Source organism: Salmo trutta, chromosome 15, assembly GCF_901001165.1.
Source record: "Salmo trutta chromosome 15, fSalTru1.1, whole genome shotgun sequence".
Lineage (NCBI taxonomy): Eukaryota > Metazoa > Chordata > Actinopteri > Salmoniformes > Salmonidae > Salmo > Salmo trutta.
The window spans coordinates 53,838,591-53,862,549 of record NC_042971.1 but is presented as its reverse complement, the minus strand read 5'-3'; the positions used below and the strand labels follow the sequence as shown (position 1 = coordinate 53,862,549).

The window sequence follows — 23,959 nt, the reverse complement described above, 5'->3', positions numbered from 1 at the left end:
CTCACCCCTGGCCCAGCCAAACTACCCGTGTGCCCCCCCAAAAATATTTTTGGGGCTGCCTCTCGTTCTTCCCAGGTAGGCTCCTGTATCTCTCGATTACCGGGCCCCAGGTCCAATTTCTCCTCTCCGTCCACTCACTATGTGACCAGGTGTCCATTTCAGCCCAGGCACGCCACTTGATCCAATCATGGTGGGTAGTTCTGTAACGAGGATCAGCTGCCTCCAATTGGAGATCAACCCAAACAACACCAACATAGAAATACAAAACTAGAAACTGAACATAGAAATACAAAAACAGACAAACACCCCCTGTCACACCCTGACCTACTCTACCATAGAAAATAACAACTTATTATGGTCAGGACGTGACACTCCTTGTGATCAACTTGGGTGCATCCTGAGTTTGGGAAACGTATGTAACCCACAATACTTATTTTTTGGGGAAGATAAATAACTGTAAATTGCTTTTACAGACTAAGACACAGTAAAGATGAGCCATTCTCTTGCTTACCAGTATGTAGAGTCTTGCATCAGGTCAGATACCCACGGTTCACTACAGGTGAGCCACAAAAGAACCAGCTGGCGGGTGGAATGAAAACATTCTTTCAACCCTTGGGTCGACTTGTGGTTCAGAACAATTACATTGCGGCTCAGAAACCTTTTTAATAAAGATATACTTTAAAAAGCCCAGTGGCTTGTTGTGTTGCATTGTGTTGTGTATTCCATTCTGTGAGCGGTGAGGCAGACATAAGGCTACCAGCCACGCACGCATTGAGTCCATTATTTGTGTGGTGCTAAAACGTTCTATTTGTCTATGCGCAGAGTTTATGTTCCCTCTCCCCACATAAAAATACGACACATTGCCAAGTTTATTTTCCCTGCCACGTGAGAATACGACACACTTTCCCTGGATAGCCAAGCTCAAAAGAAAATTGCTAACGTAGGCCTAACCGGAGAAATAGATGACGTTGTACCCATAGTAACTATACGGATGTATCCCAACCAAAAACCATAGATTACAGGCAATATCCGTGCTGGGCTAAAGGCTAGAGCTTCCACTTACAGAAAACAGGACACAGACACAAACAAGAAAGCCCACTACGACCTCCAATGAGACATCAAACATGCAGACGATTACAAAGGGAAACCCGGCTGTGAGATGCGTAGCGACGCATAACTCAAAAACAAGCTAAATGCCTTTTCAACACAAACACATCATAAAGTTTGCTGATGACACGACGTTGGTAGGCCTGATCACCAATGGCGATGAGACAGCCTACAGGGAGGAGGTCAGAGACTTGGGAGTGTTGTGGGACAACAACCTCTCCCTCAACATCGGTAAGACGAAGGAACTGATTTTGGATAAAGAAGGGAGAGCATGCCCACATCTACATTGACAGGGCTGTAGTGGAGCTATACTGTACACTACACTGACACTCACACAAAAAACCCACACACATAAGACACATGCATACACACACACACACACACTTACACACTCATCATGTGCTGTTGCAACTCTGTTCTTTATTTTTACTCATATTATTATCTATCTTGTTGCCTAGCCACTTTACTCTGCCTTTATGTACATATCTACCTCAAATATCTCATATCCCTGCACATTCATCTGGTGCTGATACTCCCTGTATATACTTTAATGCTTGTGTATCTTATTCCTTGTGTTATTACTTGTATTTTATATTATGTTTTAACTATCCATCGTTGGGAAGAGCTCATGAGCAAGCATTTTACGGTAAAGTTTACACCTATTGTATTTGGCGAAATAATGTATAAATGTTATGATAAGGGCATAGGTTACAGTACCATCGTGGAAACATGCTGTGCGAGTGAAATCCCCAGTTTGTAACAACAACCATGCTGTAGATGGTTACACAGCCTGTGTAACAGTGTAGGTTCCGTCCCTCTCTTCGCCCCAACCCGGGCTCGAACCAGGGACCCTTGCACACATCAACAACTGACACCCCACGAAGCAACGTTACCCATCGCGCCACAAAAGCCGCGGGGGGAAACCCTACTTCAAGTCTCAGAGAGAGTGACGTCACCGATTGAAACGCTATTAGCGCGCACCACCGCTAACTAACTAGCCATTTCACATCGGTTACACCTGCACAAAGTGGAAGCAGATAGGCCTATTTATTTTAGATAATTCTTATCGGTAAATTATTACCTTAAATCAGGAATTCGTTCATTAGACCATACGCAGGCCATATAAAGTGTAAACTGGTGCGGCTTGTAAAAGTTTGAGTAGCCTACTAAATAAATGTGGCCTATTTTTGCAGCCAATATTATATTCTGGGAATGGTTAATTTAAGTTTTAATTAGGCCTAAACTATTTGATTATCTAAATAATATTGAATGTAAAGGTATTGTTTTGTTATGTACACTATTGTAACGAGGGTCGTACAAAGGGGACCAAGGCGCGGCGTGTAAAGTGCTCATATTTTACTTGAATGAAAACACTAAATCAAAACAACAAAAACGACCGTCAACAGTTCCGTCAGGTTACAAGGAACAAAACAGAAAACAACTACCCACAAAAAACAAAGGAAAAACAGGCTGCCTACGTATGGCTTCCAATCAGAGACAACGATAGACACCTGCCTCTGATTGGAAACCATACCCGGCCAAAACATAGAACACAAAACATAGAATGCCCACCCACCTATCACACCCTGGCCTAGCTAAACAGATAAAACACAGCTCTCCTAGGTCAGAGCATGACACCTATACAGGCTTTCATTAGGTAAGATGGCTAATTAGAAGGCTCTGTTTCTCAAAGTGATTTGAGTGACAGATAGCCGTCCCCTCTGACTTCAAAATGGCCCGAGTTGCTCCCCTCCTCAAGAAACCAACACTCGACTCATCTGACGTCAAAAACTACAGACCTGTGTATCCCTTCTTTCTTTTTATTTCCCAAAACACTTAAGCACGCTGTCTCTGATCAACTTTCTTGTTATCTCTCTCAGAACGATCTTCTTGACCCTAACCAGTCAGGCTTCAAGACGGGTCACTCAACCAAGACTGCTCTTTTCTGTGTCACAGAGGCTCTCCGCACTGCCAAAGCTGATTCTCTCTCCTCTGTTCTAATCCTCCTAGATCTATCTGTTGCCTTTAACACAGTGAACCATCAGATCCTCCTCTCCACCCTCTCAGGGCTGGGCGTCTAAGGCTATGCACACTCTTGGATTGCATCCTACCTGGCAGGCCGCTCCTACCAGGTGACATGGAGAGGATCTGTGTCTGCACCATGTACTCTCACTACCGGTGTCCCCCAGGGCTCGGTTCTAGGCCCTATCCTCTTCTCTCTAAACACAAAGTCACTTGGCTCTGTCATATCCTCACGTCTCTCCTATCATTGCAATGCGGATGACACTCAACTACTTTTCTCCTTCCCCCCTTCTGACACCCAGGTGGCGACATGCATTTCTGTGTGCCTTGCAGATATCTCAGCTTGGATGTCAGCCCACCACCTCAAGCTCAACCTCGACAAGACGGAACTACTCTTCCTCCCGGGAAAGGCCTGCCACCTCAAAGCCCTCTCCATCCCGGTTGACAACTCCACAGTGTCACCCTCCCAAAGTGCAAAGAACCTTGGCGTGACCCTGGACAACACCTTGTCGTTCTCTGCAAACATCAAAGCAGTGACCCGCTACTGCAGGTTCATGCTCTACAACATCCATAGAGTACGACCCTACCTCACACAGGAAGTGGCGCAGGTCCTAATCCATTAAAAAAACATTTAAAAGGACAAATCTGAGGGGGTACGTGCCCCTGTGCCCCCTATGGGCATGAAGCCTCTCTTACTCACTACATGAGCTTGTGCGACTTTGCTAACACAATCAACAGTATGTTAATTAAGAGACCATCCTTGTCCATCAGCGTTCAGTTTATTTGAAGCTTTACTTAATGAGGTCAAGATCAACAAGACTACATTCTCTGTCACATAAGAAGTCAGTTTGTGCTTACGGTTTGTTTATTTGTTTACAACACTGTTATAGACACATGATACCCATGAGGTAGTCTATTTTTAAATGGAGCCTTATGTGTGAAGCTGAGACCAACAGCCACTGAGAGTGATAAGACATTGAGGAAGACTAGAACTCGAAAACATGAGGTAAAGAAAAAGGGTTTCCTCTGTACTATTCTTTATCTGCAGCTAGTGTTTGTTGAGTAAAGGTGCTGTACGGTCATGCTGGGACAAGAGCCTTCCAATCTAGAGACTTATGCCTCATGGTTGTGGGAGGATTTGTAGGACATTCTGTTTTACGACACATTCTCGCTCTCTTGTTTAACTAATCTTGTGGGGACACAATTAATTCCCATTCCAAATCCTAATTTCCCTAACCCCTAACTCTAAATCTAACCCTAACCCCAAACCTAACCTTTAACCCTAATTCTTACCTTAACAACAAACCCCCTAGAAATAGCCTTTTTCCCTGTGGGGACTAACAAAATATCCCCAGTTGGTCAAATTTGTGTTTGTTTACTATTCTTGTGGGAACCTTTGGTCCCCACAAGTATAGTTAAACACGTCCATACACACACACAGACACACACACACATTTATAATGTTGAGAAAGTCACAAATGTGTAGAAAGGATAATTGAACACTTCATTTTATTTGTTTTTTAATTTGGCTCCAGTACATTATGGATCTAGGGCATTACAGCTAAGAGCCAGAGCAACAGCCTTTGATTAATAACCTGTTTTCTATGCAGGACACTGATACTTATGCGGCCTCTTGTCATACTCACAAAGTAAGCAGCAACCACTCCCCCACGGTCAACTTTGTTACTCAAACAGCTCACCATTCAAGAAGCACCCACAATGTTTCCCATTCAATGTATTCTGGAGCTCCATGGGGACAACACTCCATTCATATGAATGAGAGATTATGCTCTACTATATTTGAACTGAATACATTTAAGAACAAAATAAAGAGTGAAAGAAACTTAAGACTGTAATTCAATCTGTACGGTTTGTTTGGATGTATTTGTAATAGCAAAACAGAACTGGTATTTTGTGGTTTTCGTGATGTTGTGCGATTGACTGACAACGTCTTGTCTAGGGGAAATGAGTAAGGGCAAAAGGCTATGCTACTCTAGGTGTTTTTCTCTTCTTACCTAGTACCAACACTCTCACTCCTTCACCCTCACCATTTACAGACCTTCTTATGCTAGTCTTGCTTGCCAGAGAATGGCACTTGATAAATACTAGCCTTACCTTTGCAACACAAAGAACAACCATGTATTGTAATGTTGTACATGAAAGCACCTGAGAGTAGATAGGATTAGATCTTATCGTCAAGTAGGGTACTAAGTAACTCAGAAACCTAAATTGTATAGCAAGATCAACAACACCTTGGTAACAGGACCCCTATTTGAATACTTTTCCCCTGTCATCACACTTTCATAGGCTGATAATAGGCTTCGATGACTACGATAGGCATTGTCCAGACAGGCCTACTTTCTGCCGGTCTGGCTTTTCAGCAGCGTTGTGATGATTGCTTGTCACAGGGTATTGTTTCTGCTTGTTCAGCTACATGACTAATCACACTAAAAAGAACACGAGAGAGCACATGCTGCCTTACTGAAAGCTGTCTTCCCGCTCTTCTACCGTGTCATAGTTCCTCTTACTTGATTAGAAAAGGTTTTCCTCTTTTACCTTCCCAGATGCAGGGCTGTATGACCACAACCCCCATCACCTAGGCCCCAGGATGACGCGGCTTGGCTTTGATCAGCTGATGGAGCGTGTCGCATAGTAGAGTGATGTGTGTGTTATATTGGGTAATACAGAATCACGTGCTAAGCCTTGTCAAGACAAGAAACATCCACTTTTAGTCATCAGTTTCACTTCTTTAAAAATATATATTTTTGGTTTGTTTAACTTTCCTGAACAAATTGCTGTAAATGTACAAAATAAAACAATTAAACAAATGTACATGATTGACAACATACACAGCTGTGGTATAATTGTTATTACCTGAGTAGGCCTACTTTACATTTTTGGTTCTTTGTAACCTACTGTTTCCTTTTGCAACCACCACAAATTAGTATAGTCTGAGAATGTTTTTGGATTGACAACTGAGCAAAGAATTACCACTACACCACCTGGTGTTGATAATATTAGAAACAGGATTCTCATGGTTTGACACACTAATATGCTGTATGCCTATGAAGGAGTACTACGTCCCCCTGCTAATGGGTCAGCAACACAACATTGACAAGTGGAGAGATTTTAACATTGGGTTTTATTCAAAAACATATTTTAGGTCCACCAGTGCAAATGACACATGGCACAACAACTCTACAATACACTACATAATAAGGCTGAGGTAGGCCTAATATTTGTCCATGAGGGGTCTCAGTTCAGGGATCCAAACAGTAAGACGCTGAAGGGTTGCATCATCAATCATCTAAATTGGATTCCTCTCCTCTCTCCCCTATCCTGTCTTGCTTGATCAGCACAATTCTAGAAGGAGAAACGAATAGGGAAAGAAACTAAACTATTAAGATGTAGGCCCAGGTCATTGAAAGACTCCTCCCTACTCTCTCCCCCTGAAGTATCTCTGGTCCCAGATCTGGTTGGTCAGATGGAGGTAAAATACTACTCGGCTTGTTCAAAAGGATCAGCCGGAGAAAAGCACTGCCCCAATTATCTGATCAACAAATCACCTCAACTTCTAAACAACTGGGCATGATATATATATTCCATGATATATACTGTATATCCACAGCTCCATTCATATGATACAAAGATTACTAGCTCAGGTCAAAGGTCAACCCTTGTGGAGAAGCAGGTCATGGTGGGTCCAGAGAAGACTCCAGCGCAGCCTCACATGCGTGTCTTCTTGTAGATGGCGACATACTCCTGGACGTCTTCAGGGGAGCCCAGGACCACAGGAACTCGCTGGTGGATGTTCTCTGGCTTGATGTCCAGGACATCCATCTCCCCCGTGGTGGCCATGCCTCCAGCCTGCTCGATGATGAAAGACATGGGGTTGCACTCGTACAGTAGCCTCAGCTACACAGGACGGAGTGGAAGAGAGACGATGGTTAGTCACTTCAATATATATATATATATATATATATATATATATATATCGAGAAATGGTCTAGTTCATTCTACCTTTTATCATTGATTGTTTGAGCACAGCCAGCACTCTACTTCTGGTTATTTGTATGTAACCTATAGTTTTTTTTGTTTTTTTTGAAAGTAGATATAACATTTATATGACCTGAAGAGCTCTGTCTCACTCACCTTGCCCTTGGGGCTCTTGACATTGGCAGGGTATAAGAAGATTCCTCCGTACACCAAAGTCCTGTGCACATCAGCCACCATGGAGCCAACATAACGCCCACCATAGGGGGCACTCCCATCCTGGAAACAAAAAGCAATGTATCCAGTGCGACTTACAATAGGTGCATTTAAAAGTAAGTAAGACAACCACAAGGCATATTTCATTAACTGCATTGGTCACTTCATAGTACCTAAAGAGTTAGTTAGTGGTGCAGAATTACAGTTTAAGCCCTTTCAGGTGTATAGTTAGTAAATTACCTCTGGATATTTCTTCTTCTTCAGGTATTCTGTGATGTCTGGGTAGAAGTGCTGAGCATAGCCTTCGTTCAGACTGTAGATCTTCCCCCTCTTCTTGATCTTCACGTCCTTATCTGTCAGGATAAACTCCCCGATAGACTAAAAACATACAGAACAGGGACGTGACTCAGCAACTTCATTGACTTCTTTCCCTACTACATGTGACTGTGCAAACAAACTTCCAGAAGTAATCAAGACAAAGGCTTCGTTTACCATCCAGCATCAACTTATTTTTTGTTCTATAGTAATTCATCACATGACCAAAGAGCACCTCATGGATTAAATATAAATCAATGAAGGGCACCTCTCCTGTGTCTCTTCATTGACTATTGGATTTAGACGTGTTTATATGTTCTTTTACTGCCGTTTCTTATTTGTTTATCGATTCCATTTTATAGTTTTACTGTAGTGTGTTGCTATTTTAAAATGCACTTTTGCATTTTTAAAGTTTGATTTGGATTTTACAGGGTTGAGCATGAAGCAGTTCACCCCTAGGTTTGATTTGATTTAAAACTTACAGGGTCGAGCATGAAGCAGTTGACACCTTGACCTGTGGAGAGCACCATCATGGTGGCGCTGCCGTAGAGGGCATAACCGGCAGCAACGATGTGGCGTCCAGACTGCAGTGCGTCTTTCTCATTGGGCTCATCATCTGTTGTCTGGGAGACAAACACGTGGATAGGTGTTACCAAAAATAACAGAAGAACAGTGAAACAGTAACTAACTACAGTAGAAACTGGCACACTAATCTGACATACTGAAACAAAGTGTCTAAGAACGAAGAATGTGTGGAACTGTTACGGAACGTCAGAATATAGAATGCCTTCAGAAAGTATTCAAACCCCTTTACTTTTTCCACATTTTGTAACGTCACAGCCTTATTCTAAATGGATTAAATTAATAAATCCTCCGCAATCTACAAAGAATAGCCCAATGACAAAGTGAAAACAGGTTTTTAGACATTTTTGCAAACTTGGAGTCCATCTGTGGAAAATTCAATTGTTTATACATGATTTGGAAAGGTACACACGTCTTTATAAAGGTCCCACAGTTGACAGTGCATGTCAGAGCAAAAACCAAGCCATGAGGTCGAAGGAATTGTCCATAAAGCTCGGAGACAGGATTGTGTGGAGGTACAGATTGGGCGAAGGGTACCGAAAACATTCTGCAGCATTGAAGGTCCCCAAGAACACAGTGACCTCCATCAATCTTTAATGGAAGAAGTTTGGAACCACCAAGACTCTTCCTAGAGCTGGCCACCCGGCCAAATTGAGCAATCGGTGGAGAAGGGCCTTGGTCAGGGAGGTCACCAAGAACCCGATGGTCATTCTGACAGGGCTCTAGAGTTCCTCTGTGGAGATGGGATAAACTCTAGAAGGACAACCATCTCTGCAGCACTCCACCAATCATGCCTTTATGGTAGGAGTGGCAATACAGAAGCCTCTCCTCAGTAAAAATACACATGACAGCCCGCTTGGAGTTTGCCAAAAGGCACCTAAAGACTCTCAGACCATGAGAAACAAGATTATCTCGTCCGATGAAACCAAGATTGAACTGTTTGGCCTGAATGCCAAGCGTCACATCTGGAAGAAACCATGCACCATCCCTACGGTGAAGCATGGTGGTGACAGTATCATGCTGTGGGGATGTTTTTCAGTGGCAGGGACTGGGAGACTAGTCAGGATCGAGGCAAAGATGAATGGAGCAAAGTACAGAGAGATCCTTGATGAAATCTTGCTCCAGAGCGCTCAGGACCTCAGACTGGGGCGAAGGTTCACCTTCCAATAGGACAACGTCCCTAAGCACACAGCCAAGACAACGCAGGAGTGGCTTCAGGACAAGTTTCTGAATGTCCTTGAGTGGCCCAGCCAGAGCCCGATCGAACATCTCTGGAGAGACCTGAAAATAGCTGTGCAGCAAAGCTCCCCATCCAACCTGACAGAGCTTGAGAGGATCTGCAGAGAAGAAATGGGAGAAACTCCCCAAATACAGATGTGCCAAGCTTGTAGCATCATACCTAAGACTCAAAGCTGTAATCACTGCCAATATGCTTCAACAAAGTACTGAGTAAAGGGTCTGAATACTTATGTAAATGTAATATTTCAGTATTATACAAAAAAAAAAAAAAATACATTTGCAAACATTTCTAAAAACCTGTCTTTACTTTGTCATTATGGGGTATTGTGTGTAGATTGATGAGGGAAAATAAACAATTTCATCAATTTTAGAATAAGGCTGTAACGTAACAAAATTTGGAAATAGTCAAGGGGTCTGAATACTTTCCGAAGGCACTGCATGTTATGGGCACGGAGGACTACGGAAGCCCTGAAGCCCAAGGCAATTTCTTTTTTAAATAATGTGACTCTTGGAATTCTTGTTTGAACGACTTAGTAAAAAAAAATTGTTCAAACAAGATACTAAGTCGTTCAAACAAGATAAGTCATTCAAACGAGAGTAATTGTTATTGTCTAATTAGGCCTTATTTGTTATACAGATTGTCAGACCGTGTAACGGTTGTTGCAGCCATTCATTCACTGATTCCATCCATTGATAGAACTGTCAATGAACAATCCTTTGATAGCCTAAAATAGGGCTGTGAGTGCCAGAGCATGTACGTGGAGCTTTATACAAAATACATTATCGAAACATTCATACAAATGTTGTTGTCAGTATTGCAAACATAAGCACAACACAGACAGGCAGTCTATCGATTTCATGTTCTTCTTAGCTGTTGAGTTATATGCAGCTATTTCCTCTCGCCACAATATCAGCATATATGGTATCAGGCAATGTAAAATTAACTTGCCCATTTTCAGACTCCTTTTACTGGTCTGGATACATGAACGTTCGGCTGCCCAGAGGTGGAATGCAGCAAGACACAGACACGCAGTCTAATTAGTGATTGAATGTTATGTTTTCATCTTAATTACAAACATTGGCTAAGCTGCACAGGAGACAGACAGGCAGTCAAGTTGTGTTATTTTATCAGGAACTAAGATATGGCAGCAACTATAAAGATTAGCCTACATCACACAAAATGTTCCCAAAGTGTAGTGACTGCATCCTGCTTGTGCAAATGCAATAGACGTTACAGAGAAGGTTGTAGCCTTCATAAGATATAGTGCCCTCAGAAGGTTTTCATATGCTTTGACTTATTCCACATACTGTTGTGTTACAGCCTGAATGAAAAATTGATTAAATTGACAAAATGTACGCAATGAACCCCCTCCCCCCGACAAATCTTCTTCAGGATCTGTGTCCCATCCGCAGGACGGTTCAGCTAATGTGATTAGCATGAGGTTGTAAGAAACAAAACAAAATCCCAGGACATAGACAAATCTGATATGGGCAGAAAGATTAAATTCTTGTTAATCTAACTGCACTGTCCATTTTACAGTAGCTATTACAGTGAAATGCCATGTTATTGTTTGAGGAGAGTGCACAATTATGAACAAACCAATTAGGCACATGTGGTTAGTCTTGATACGTTTTAAATAGATATGTAAGAGTTCACTGGATCACTAACTTTCCACATACAGTGCTTCCATCTAGTGACCAAAGTATAAATTGCGCCTGGGCAAGAATAATTCATTATGCCCTTTCTCTTGCATTTCAAAGACGATGGTACAAAAAAAATACAATATTTTTTTTCTTTGTATTATCTTTTACCAGATCTAATGTGTTAGATTTTCCTACATTCCTTTCACATTTCCACAAACTTCAAAGTGTTTCCTTTCAAATGGTATCAAGAATATGAATATCCTTGCTTCAGGGCCTGAGCTACAGGCAGTTAGATTTGGGTGTGTCATTTTAGGCAGAAATTGAAAAAAAAGGGGTGGATCCTTAAGAGGCAAAAGTGAAAACCTGTTTTTAGAAATGTGCTCAAATGTATTGAAATTTAAATACAGAAAAATACATTTACATAAGTATTCACACTCCTGAGGCAATACATGTTGTACAATATTTTCACATTCTTTTAAATTCTTCATGCTCTGTCAAGTTGGTTGTTGATCATTGCTACACAGCCATTTTCAAGTCTTGCCATAGATTTTCAAGCCAATTTAAGTCTAATGTAACTAGGCCACTCAGGAACATTCAATGTCATCTTGGGGCCTTGTGTTTTAGGTTATTGTGCTGCTGAAAGGTGAGAGTTTGTCTCCAAGTGTCTGTTAGAAAGCAGACTGAACCAGGTTTTCCTCTAGGATTTTGCATGTGCTTAGCTCTATTCCGTTTCATATATATATATCCTTACCGATGACAAGCATACCTGTAACATGATGCAGCCACCACCATGCTTGAAAATATGAAGAGTAGTACTCAGTGATGTGTCGTGTTTGCCTCAAACCTAATGTGTTGTATTCAGGATATAAATAATTTCTTAGCCACATTTTTGGAGTTTCACTTTCTGACTGGGTGTATTGATACACCATCCAAAGTGTAATTCATAACTTCACCACACTCAAAGGGATATTTAATGTTTGCTTTTTCTCCATATTTTTTTTCTTCCCGTCATCTACCAATAGGTGCCCTTGTTTGGGAGGCATTGGAAAACCTCTCTGGTCTTTGTTGTTGAATCTGTGTTTGAAATTCACTTTGACTGAGGGACCTTATAGGTAATTGTATGTGTGGGGTACAGTGATGAGGTAGCATTCAAAAATAATGTTAACACTATTATTGCACACAGAGTCCATGCAACATAGTATGTTACTTGCTAAGCACATTTTTACTCCTGAACTTATTTAGGCTTGCCATAACAAAATAATTTAATACTACTTGACTCAAGACATGTCAGTGTTTCAATTTTAATTAATTTGTACATTTTTACAATCATAATTCCACTTTGACATAATGGGGTATTGTGTGTAGGTCCGTGACACAAAATCTCAATGTAATACATTTTAAATTCAGACTAACAACATGTGGAAAAAGGCAAGGGGTGTGAATACTTTCTGAATGTTCGTTCAAATCGAGGCAGGGTTTTATTTCAGCTGTTCAGAAATACGAGGCAGAGACATACGCTGCCTCACAGTTCAGAATGGGGTGAGTAAAGAGCAAAACATGAAGGGAGCGGGAATGTGAGCAGCAATAACATTAGAAAAACAAATGTATGCATAAAATAACCCATGCGTAGAACGTGATCCGGATCCTTAGCTTTAAGAAAAAGGTTAATGGAGGGGTGGGCTGGGGTGTATTAATTAGCACTATTTGGTTGTAATTATTTAGCCTACCCCACCCAGAGTAGCCTTTATCTACACGGGAAAAAAAAACATGTAAAGTGTTGGTCCCATGAGCTGAAATAATAGATCCCAGAAATGTTCCATATGCACAAAAAGCTTATTTCTATAAAATGTTGTGCGCAAATTTGGTTTACATCCCTGTTAGTGAGCATTTCTCCTTTGCCAAGATAATCCATCCACCTGACAGGTGTGGAATATCAAGAAGCTGATTAAACAGCATGATCATTACATTGGTGCACCTTGTGCTGGGGACAATAAAAGGCCACTAAAAATGTGCAGTTGTATCACACAACACAATGCCACAGATGTCTCAAGTTGAGGGAGCGTGCAATTGGCATGCTGACTGCAGGAATGTCCACCAGAGCTGTTGCCAGAGAATTTAACATTAATTTCTCTACCATAAGCCACCTCCAGTGTCGTTTAAGAAAATTTGGCAGTATGTCCAACCGGCCTCACAACCGCAGAATGGCATTGTGTGGGAGAGCGGTTTGCTGATGTCAACGTTGTGAACAGAGTGCCCCATGGTGGGTTTATAGTATGGGCAGGCATAAGCAACAGACAACGAACACAATTGCATCTTATCAATGGCAATTTGAATGCACAGAGATACCGTGACGCGATCCTGAGGTCCATTTTCATGCCATTCATCTGCCGCCATCACCATGTTTCAGCACGATAATGCACTGCCCCATGTCACAAGGATCTGTACACAATTCCTGGAAGCTGAAACATGACCCAGTTCTTCCATGGCCTGCATACGAATCAAGCCATGGCTGTCACCCATTGAGCACGCTTGGGATGCTCTGCATCAACAGTGTGTTCCAGTTCTCGCCAATATCCAGCAGCGTCGCACAGACATTGAAGAGTGGGACAGCATGACACAATCAACAACCTGATTAACTCTATGCAAAGGAGATATGTTGCGCTGCATGAGGCAAATGGTGGTCACACCAGAGACTGACTGGTTTTCAGATCTGTGACCAACAGATGCATATCTGTATTCCCAGTCATGTAAAATCAATAGATTAGGGCCTAATGAATTTATTTCAATTGACTGATTTCCTTATAGGAATTGTAACTTAGTAAAATCTTTGAAATTGTTGCATGTTGTGTTTATATTCTACTTTCTAACATCAGGATATGCCGTTTATTTTGAAGGACTTAAAATGTATTAACGGATGTTTTAGGTAAGCAATACATAGGCTACTGTAAAATGTATTTTAATAGAAACATAAATCAATTTAACAAAACTATAATAAATACATCTTAAATAATAAAGGCCAGTATCAGCTTCTTTTCATAAATAAAAGGGAATAAATCATCTCAAACTGCAGCGGTCAAATGATTTGTGCACAGAAACAGGCACCAACAAGTTTCACATGTGTATTGAGCGTGGGAAATGCACTGCACAAATTAAATATACTGTTTACAGAAAATATAGAAATACATATATAGGAGCAAATCAGACTGACTCAAGTCACCAAAAGTACAGACATGTTGTATGCACGGAAAGGGTACACCCTCTGGTGGTCGTCGTAATGTAATCCATTTATTATCCATCCACATTTAATGACATTACCTTGAATGCATCCATCAATCTAACTTGCACTCGTTTCCAATGGGCACAATATTTGTGTTTACCGCGCCTGTATGCTTGTTATTTCCGCAATTTTCGCACAGTGAAGTACGACCCAAACCAGACAGACGTATCTGGTTTCAAGTGGCCAAGTCACGTCATGTGATTTAGTGGACGAACTCGAAATCAGACAAGATCATATTACATCCGTGAAAAGGTTACGACTTCAGCTTTTTCCTCATATGTACGTCTATTATTCCTGTAAGACAAAAAAATGTAGTCATGGAACATTGCACAAGCCCTGCGCTTTTAAAATGGCTGTGTTACTATGGGAATTTAACCATGCTTAGAGCGCCACCATTACGTAAAAGATATGCCACCCCCAAAATTCCCTACAACAAAAAATATGATTATTTTTAGAATGGCAATTGGTGACATATGCAGAGTTATTCCAAGAAGGAAAGAAAGGAAGGCTCCCAATCACTTGTGTATCTTACATAGTTATTTTCTCATTTTGCTCTTTTGTAGCTTTGGCAACTATGTGTGTTTTCTATCCCTGCTCGCTCCTCTCCCTGTAGGCTTTACAGACACTCCCCACCCCTTGGCTGCAACCCCTTCTAAATTAGTGTAGCATGTATGCACAACCCATGTGGAATTCTTGTTCTTCAGCAGCGTTTGGAACTGCTGATCTGTGGTCAAGAACCCAGAGTTCATCTCAGCCTATGCTGCCCTTCAGTCCCTTAACTTCTGGCTCTGACATGGATCACCCCAGAGAACACTGCTCCTCCAGCTGCTCTTCACCTGACTATGTTCTCTCATAGTCTGAGAGCATCTGTTCTTTGCCGTGGTGGCACAGTGCTGCCGATTTCTCCTAAATGGAGATTCTCTTCACTCCCTCACCTGTCCTTCTCCTTATTTGAATTCCATGCGGTCACTGTCACTTGTCCACTCAAGCTTAACATTGTTGTCATCTATCACCCACCAGGTTCCCTTGGAGAGTTCATCAATAAGCTTCACACCTTGAAAAGCTGACGTTGGCTCACCGCTCTTCATACTGCCGACGTCTGCCTTCGATTAATTTCTTTCCATTTCTTTCCCTCCTTGCCTCTTTTGACTTCACCCTTTCCACTCACAAGGCAGGCAATACGCATGACCTCATCTTTACTTGAGGCTGTTCGCCTACTAATCTCATGCGCAGTCGCAATCTTCTCTCCTATCATCTCTCCCTTTTGCTAAATCCCTCCCTTCTGGTTCTGCCTCTTCGAGCCTACCATCCTCCCTTTCCACAGCCTATAACTTGCACTGCCCCCTTTCCTTCCAGCCGGCCCTCCCCTCCGTGACTCATTGCAACCTTAAAGAACAGGGCTGCAGTCAGCTGAGGAAAACTAAACTTCGGAAGACCTATCATCCTTCACTCCCTCTCTACCTTTACTTCCTCTGATTGTATCTGCTGCTGAAGCCACTTTCTAAATTTCAAGCTTCTGCCTCTAACCCTAGGAAATTCTTCACCACCTTCTCCTCCATCCTTCCTTAATCATACACCCCCTCCCGCTCTGCGGACAATGACATCCGCTCTTTATTCACTCAGCCTACTGAATCAACTGGTCCCACTCACACATAACTACCCTACGCCTTGACCTCTTTCCTCCCCTCTCACGCCAGATTACATTTTACGACTAGTGAGGTCCGGCTGCCCGACAACCTGCACGCTCGACCAACCCCTCCTTCAGACCATCTCTGGAGACCTTCCATTCCGCACGTCCCTCATCAACTCATCCCTGACTACTGGCTGCATCCCCTCTGAGTCACTCCCCTCCTCAAGAAACAAACACTCAACCCCTCTGATGTCAAACCCCCACACAAAAAATAATTTTGTGAACTAACACTCGCGCTTGACTCTTTTCCCTCTTTCTAGCTCTGACTTCGCTGATAGTTACTTCATTGAGATGAATGCACTATTTATTGAGATGAATGCACTAAGTCACTCTGGATAAGAGCGTCTGATAAATGACTCCAATGTAAATGCATTTGATATTTTAGCTTAATTATTTATTTATATTATGGTGATTCTATTCCAAGGAAAACTCAAATACATTTGACAGTAGCCCATGTAGTGCCTACCAAAAACATCTGTTTATATATTTGAAGTCCTTCAAAATAGAAACTACATATCCTAATGTTAGAAAGTAGAGTATACCGTGCCTTGAGCCCTTGACTTTTTCCAAATTTAAAATTACATTACAGCCTTATTGTAAAATAATAAAATGTATTAAAACTCTGCAATCTACACACACTACCCCATAATGACAAAGCGACATTTTTTTATAAAAACTGAAATACCTTTATTTACATAAGTATTCAGACCCTTTGCTATGAGACAAAAAAAAGAAGCTCGGGTGCATCCTGTTTCCATTGATCATCCTTGAGATGTTTCTACAACTTGGGAGTCCACCTGTGGTAAATTCAATTGATTGGACATGATTTGAAAAGGCACACACACACACACACACCTGTCTATATAAAAAGGTCCCACAGTTGACAGTGCATGTAAGAGCAAAAACCAAGCCATGATGTCAAAGGAATTGTCCGTCATTCTTAAATGGATGAGGTTTGGAACCACCAAGACCCTTCCTAGAGCTGGCCGCCCGGCCAAACTGAGCAATCGGGGGAGAAGGGACTTGGTCAGGGAGGTGACCAAGAACCCACTGGTCACTGACAGGGCTCTAGAGTTCCTCTGTGGAGATGGGAGAACCTTCCAAAAGGACAACCATCTGAGGCACTCCACCAATCAGGCCTTTATGGTAGAGTGGCCAGACGGAAGCCACTCCTCAGTAAAAAAGGTACATGACAGCCCGCTTGGAGTTGCCAAAAGGCAGCTAAAGACTATCAGACAATTAGAAACAAGATTCTCTCGTCCGATGAAACCAAGCTTGAACTCTTTTGACTGAATGCCAAGCATCACATCTGGAGGAAACCTGGCACCATCCCTACGGTGAAGCATGGTGGTGGCAGAATCATGCTGTGGGGATGTTTTTCAGCGGCAGGGACTGGGTGACTAGTCAGGATCGAGGCAAAGATGAACGGAGCAAAATACAGAGAGATCCTTGATGAAAACTTGCTCCAGAGTGCTCAGGACCTCAGACTGGGCCGAAGGTTCACCTTCCAACAGGACAACGACCCTAAGCACAGCCAAGACAACAAGCTTAAGAGGATCTGCAGAGAAGAATGGGAGAAGCTCCCCAAATACAGGTGTGTCAAGCTTGCAGCGTCATACCCAAGACACATTGCTGTAATTGCTGCCAAAGGTGCTTCAAAGTACTGAGTAAAGGGTCTGAATACTTATGTAGCTTCAGTTTTTTGTATTTTTAATAAATTAGCAAACATTTCTAAAAACCTGTTTTGCTTTGTCATTGTGTAGATTGCGGAAAATATTCTAAAATGTCTTAATTTAAGGCCGTAAAGTAACAAAATGTGGAAAAGGTCAAGGGGTCCGATTTACCTTCCGAAGGCACTGTAAACCAGTGGTGGAAAAAGTACCCAATTGTCATACTTGAGTAAATGTAACGATACCTTAATAGAAAATGACTCAAGTAAAAGTCACCCAGCAAAATCTTACTTGAGTAAAAGTCTAAGTATTTGATTTTAAATATACTTAAGTATCGAAAGTAAAAGTATACATCTCAAATTCCTTATATTAAGCAAACCAGACGGCATCATTTTCTTGTATTTTTTTACATTTATTTACGGATAGCCAGGGGCATGCTCCAACACACAATTTACAAACGAAGCATGTCTTTAGTGAGTCCGCCAGATCAGATGCAGTAGGAATGACCAGGGATGTTCTCTTGATAAGTGTGAGAATTAGACAATTTTCCTGTCCTGCTAAGCATTCAAAATGTAACGAGTAAATATATCAAAATATAAATAGGAAAGTAAAGTACAGATACCCCCAAAAACTACTTTAGTACTTTCTACTTAAGTACTTTACACCACTGCTGTAAACTAGATATAGGCTACTGTGGATAGGGTCCCAGTAAGAAGTGAAAAAGGAAACAAAAAACACTAGGCAGAACATGCCCAGACCTTGTGGCTGAGCAGTACCAGAGCAAAATTGGAGCAGGATAGGGATCTGCTCGAATTAGGCTCTGCTCCTCACTCCACACTTAAAAAAGTTATGGCATTCAGAAGCAGCCCTGCTTTAGGTTATCAAAGAACAGTCAATGAATAATCATGGAATCAGTGATGTGTTGTGAAATCTGTTGTGAATGTATTATGTTTTTAAAGTTGTAGAACTGCTAATGGGGCATCCATAATAAATACAAATGAATGGCAGCAGCAACCATTACACGGTCTGACAAGCTGCATAACAAGTTATGCTTAGAGAAAAGACCAATTAAATCAAAGTTTATTTGTCACGTGCGCCGAATACAACAGGTACAGTGAAATGCTTACTTACAGGCTCTAACCAACAGTGCAAAAAAAGGTATTATGTGAACAATAGGTAAGTAAAGAAATAAAAAAGTTAAAGACAGTGAAAAATAACAGTAGCGAGACTATATACAGTAGCGAGGCTATAACAGTAGCGAGGCTGCATACAGGCACCGGTTAGTCGGGCTGATTGAGGTAGCATGTACATATGGTTAAAGTGACTATGCATATATGATGAACAGAGTAGCAGTAGCGTAAAAGAGGGGTTGGCCGGGCCAATTGAGGTAGTATGTACATGAATGTATAGTTAAAGGGACTATGCATATATGATACAGAGAGTAGCAGCAGCGTAAAAGAGGGGTTGGGGGGGGGGGGGCACACAATGCAAATAGTCCGGGTAGCCATTTGATTACCTGTTCAGGAGTTTTATGGCTTGGGGGTAAAAACTGTTGAGAAGCCTTTTTGTCCTAGGCTTAGCACTCCGATACAGCTTGCCATGCGATAGTAGAGAGAACAGTCTATGACTGGGGTGGCTGGGGTCTTTGACAATTTTTAGGGCCTTCTTCTGACACCGCTTGGTGTAGAGGTCCTGGATGGCAGGCAGCTTAGCCCCAGTGATGTACTGGGCCGTACGCACTACCCTCTGTAGTGCCTTGCGGTCGGAGGCCAAGCAATTGCCGTACCAGGCAGTGATGCAACCAGTCAGGATGCTCTCGATGTTGCAGCTGTAGAACCTTTTGAAGATCTGAGGACCCATTCCAAATCTTTTTAGTTCCCTGAGGGGAAATAGGCTTTGTCGTGCCCTCTTCATGACTGTCTTGGTGTGTTTGGACCATTCTAATTTGTTGGTGATGTGGACACCAAGGAACTTGAAGCTCTCAACCTGCTCCACTATAGCCCCGTCGACGAGAATGGGGCGTGCTCGGTCCTCCTTTTTCTGTAGTCCACAATCATCTCCTTAGTCTTGGTTACGTTGAGGGATAGGTTGTTATTCTGGCACCACCTGGCCAGGTCTCTGACCTCTTCCATATAGGCTGTCTCGTCGTTGTCGGTGATCAGGCCTACCACTGTTGTGTCATCTGAAAACTTGGTGTTGGAGTCGTGCCTAGCCATGCAGTTGTGGGTGAACAGGAGAGGACTGAGCACACACCCCTGGGGGGCTCCAGTGTTGAGGATCAGCATGGCAGATGTGTTGCTACCTACCCTCACCACCTGGGAGCGGCCCGTCAGGAAATCCAGGATCCAGTTGCAGAGGGATGTGTTTAGTCCCAGGACCCTTAGCTTAGTGATGAGCTTTGAGGGTACTATGGTGTTGAACGCTGAGCTGTAGTCAATGAATAGCATTCTCACATAGGTGTTCCTTCTGTCCAGGTGGGAAAGGGCAGTGTGGAGTGCAATAGAGATTGCATCATCTGTAGATCTGGTTGGGCGGTATGCAAATTGGAGTGTGTCTAGGGTTTCTGGGATAATGATGTTGATGTGAGCCATTACCAGCCTTTCAAAGCACTTCATGGCTACGGATGTGAGTGCTACGGGCCTGTAGTCATTTAGGCAGGTTGCCTTTGTGTTCTTGGGCACAGGGACTACGGTGGTCTGCTTGAAAACATGTTGGTATTACAGACTCAATCAGGGACATGTTGAAAATGTCAGTGAAGACACCTGCCAGTTGGTCAGCACATGCTCGGAGCACACATCTTGGTAATCCATCTGGCCCTGCAGCCTTGTGAATGTTGACCTGTTTAAAGGACTTACTCACGTTGGCTACGGAGAGCGTGATCACTGTCGTCCGGAACAGCTGATGCTCTCATGCATGCCTCAGTGTTGCTTGCCTCGAAGCAAGCATAGAAGTGATTTAGCTCGTCTGGTAGGCTCGTGTCACTGGGCAGCTCGCGGCTGTGCTTCCCTTTGTAGTCTGTAATAGTTTGCAAGCCCTGCCACACAAGACGAGCGTCGGAGCCAGTGTAGTACGATTCAATCTTAGCCCTGTATTGACGCTTTGCCTGTTTGATGGTTCGTCACAGGGCATAGCAGGATTTCTTATAAGCTTCTGGGTTAGAGTCCCGCACCTTGAAAGCGGCGGCTCTACCCTTTAGCGCAGTGCGAATGTTGCCTGTAATCAATGGCTTCTGTTTGGGGTATGTACGTACAGTCACTGTGGGTACGACGTCCTCAATGCACTTATTGATAAAGCCAGTGACTGATGTGGTGTACTCCTCAATGCCATTGGAAGAATCTAGAAACGTGTTCCAGTCTGATAGCAAAGCAGTCCTGTAGTTTAGCATCTGCTTCATCTGACCACTTTTTTTATAGACCAAGTCACAGGTGCTTCCTGCTTTAATTTTTGCTTGTAAGCAGGAATCAGGAGGATAGAGTTGTGGTTGGATTTACCAAATGGAGGGAGAGCTTTGTACGCGTCTCTGTGTGTGGAATACAGGTGATCTAGAATTTTTTCCCCCTCTGGTTGCACATGAAACATGTTGATGGAAATTAGGTAGAACTGATTTAAATTTCCCTGCATTAAAGTCTCTGGCCACTAGGAGCACCGCCTCTGGGTGAGTGGTTTCCTGTTTGCTTATTTCCTTATACAGCTGAGTTGTTCAAACAAGATCACCTGTTCAAACGACTTAGTAACTTGTTCGAACAACAATATCTCATTTGAACAACTTAGTATTTTTTTATTTTTTTAAGTATTTAATTTTTTTTTGCCTAGGGCCACAGGGCTTCTGTAGAGGAATAATAAAACACCAGCAACAAAAAAAAGAGTCACCAACCTTTCTGTAGATGGCAAAAATGGTTCCAATTGATACAAGACAGTCAATGTTTGACGAGCCATCCAGTGGGTCGAAGCACACAATATATTTTCCCTGTGAAAAAAAAGGACATTGTCGCATTGATGTTACAAGACATACCTCAACTTCAATCTGGACCACACACACACACACACACACCTACCTGTTTCTCTGGCTCCACAATGAGGGCCCTCTCGTTCTCTTCTGACACCAGGACACAGGAGGTGAAAGAGGACTTGATCATGTTGATGACCAAGTCATTGGACAGAACATCCAGCTTCTTCACCTGGTCACCGGTCACATTGGTGCTCCCAGCAATGCCATAGCTGGAGGGGAGGGAGAGAGAAAGAAGGAAGGGAGAGAGAGATGGGCAGGGGGCAGACATGTGAGTAGTAAAATCACCACAGTAGGCCTGAAGGAGGGAGGGACAAGGGTAAAGAGTTTCTATGATGGCTCTGTGACAGTGGGCGTGTAGTCTGGTTCAACTCACAGAGCACAGAGAGTGATACCATCTTTTGGCCTTCATTGACTGTCAGTCATCAAGGAAATTCCTGACAATGGAGGACTATAAAGAAATTCCTGATAAATAGGTAATAGGCCTATACTTCCTCCTAATGAAGACAATGGACATGTCTCAAGAGGAAATAAATGAATGATTTGTGAGTAGCCTATTGCATTACAATAGCTCTGGCTTGCATTTATGAAAACAACATCGAGTCCTAAGAAAGAAACTTATGGACATTGACCCAAGTCGAAGTTGACAACAGTATTACCTCATTAGCTGGACTGTCAGACTCATGTATAATATCCGACTAGGTAAATATTTGATTTAGTCTCCCTACCCGGCATATGGTTGGACGGTCCCTGCTATTGATATAATCATTCACTTATTGCCAGTGCTTTGTGATTATCATATAGCACAGAGGGGATAAGAATCCACAACTCACATTTTCTGCAGCATCACTTTGTTGATCAGACGATCAGTATCGTTTTACTGCGCTCAGTTGATAAATGTGACACATGGTGCGAGAAAAATGATCAATGACTGACCATATCACTAGCTAATTTTCCATCCAATTTGTGACAGATTTTTATGCGAATATTCAAAAAGCGGAGATGTTATTTCCATTAAACCAGACTGTTTAAAATGCTGTGCGTGATGACGTAATGCACATACAAATAACTTTACCTTTAAATTCCCATGTACTTAAAGAAAAATACAAGTTAAACGGATGTCCATCACATTTTAAATTCTACTGATGGTTGTCACAAAAACTGTTGCATTATATAGAAAACGTACCCACTCTGGTCTTGGCCCATGTGCTTTAACCAACAGCTCGCTGATACAGTGCAGGTAGGCTACCTATATTATGAGATTATTATAGATAAGAGCAATATTAATTTTATTTGTCAAACGGCAGCCAAGCACTGACCATCATGCCACCAGAATAAGACCCTGTATTTATTGGAAAGGAGCATGAAGCTCATCCCCTTGTACATTCACCACCCTGTGAAGTTGAATAAACTGCATGCTGTCCCGAGTTGTAGTGGGAGGACCACAACATATCATGTGACTGCAAATGTATTTAGATAGGATGGTTATTATATCAATATTTGCACATTAAGGAGTTTACCACTGTTTTTGCGTAGCCTACATGGCAATTCAATCGCAATATGTATTTTATGTGCACTACGTTATCACGCACAGTCTTTTATCCGCAACAAGTCAATTTGATTGAAACACATTTCTGGTGGAAAAATAAAAATTGTTTTCATGTGGCATTTTAAATATTGTCATGTAAATCTGTCGACATTTTACATTGTCATTTAACGTACATAGATGTTCCTACTTTACCCTGTGGGGACCGAACCAACAACCCTGGGGTTCCACGCGCCATGATCTACCAACTGAGCCACACGGGACCAATTGGATGGACACCAAGACTTTCACATGCATGCACAGAAACTTACAGGTTGGCAATCCCAGCTTTTCTGACAGCGGTGGAGATAGCTTTAACGGCTGTGCAGATAGAGTTGAGGAGGGTGGTCAGTTCTCCCGTTCCCTTCGCCTTCCTTCCCTCCGCCTGCACGAATCTCGTAAGGGTAACGACATTAGTATCGAACGCGCCTCGTTCAGACATGGTGACGACCTGTACTGGTTCTTTGAGCTTGTTTGCCCCGCGACGTATTCCTGCTGATTGGGGGACCGGGACAGGTGAGTTCCTCAAAGCCTCACCCTAAAGTTAAAACAGAACTAAAGAGTCGAGAGGGTGTGCAGGTGTTTGAACCAATCACAGTTGGCCTTTCACCGG

The 23,959-nt window shown here is 42.5% G+C and overlaps 1 protein-coding gene and 1 long non-coding RNA gene across 2 annotated transcripts; one reads left to right on the top strand and one right to left on the bottom strand.

The window, feature by feature from the left end:
• Window positions 1-1,297: 1,297 nt before the first annotated feature.
• Window positions 1,298-5,975, top strand: LOC115149354 (uncharacterized). Its single transcript, XR_003866853.1, has 2 exons — window positions 1,298-1,338; window positions 5,694-5,975. It is a non-coding gene; the product is annotated as an uncharacterized LOC115149354 (long non-coding RNA).
• A 277-nt stretch (window positions 5,976-6,252) lies between these two features.
• On the bottom strand, window positions 6,253-23,887 carry LOC115149348 (fructose-1,6-bisphosphatase 1). Its single transcript, XM_029692145.1, has 7 exons — window positions 23,619-23,887; window positions 21,811-21,973; window positions 21,630-21,722; window positions 8,136-8,276; window positions 7,579-7,716; window positions 7,282-7,401; window positions 6,253-7,044 (listed from the first exon to the last, which is right to left on the bottom strand). Exons 1-7 carry the CDS (start codon window positions 23,786-23,788, stop codon window positions 6,856-6,858), a joined length of 1,014 nt encoding a protein of 337 aa, XP_029548005.1. The 5' UTR covers window positions 23,789-23,887; the 3' UTR covers window positions 6,253-6,855.
• Between the last annotated feature and the right edge of the window lie 72 nt (window positions 23,888-23,959).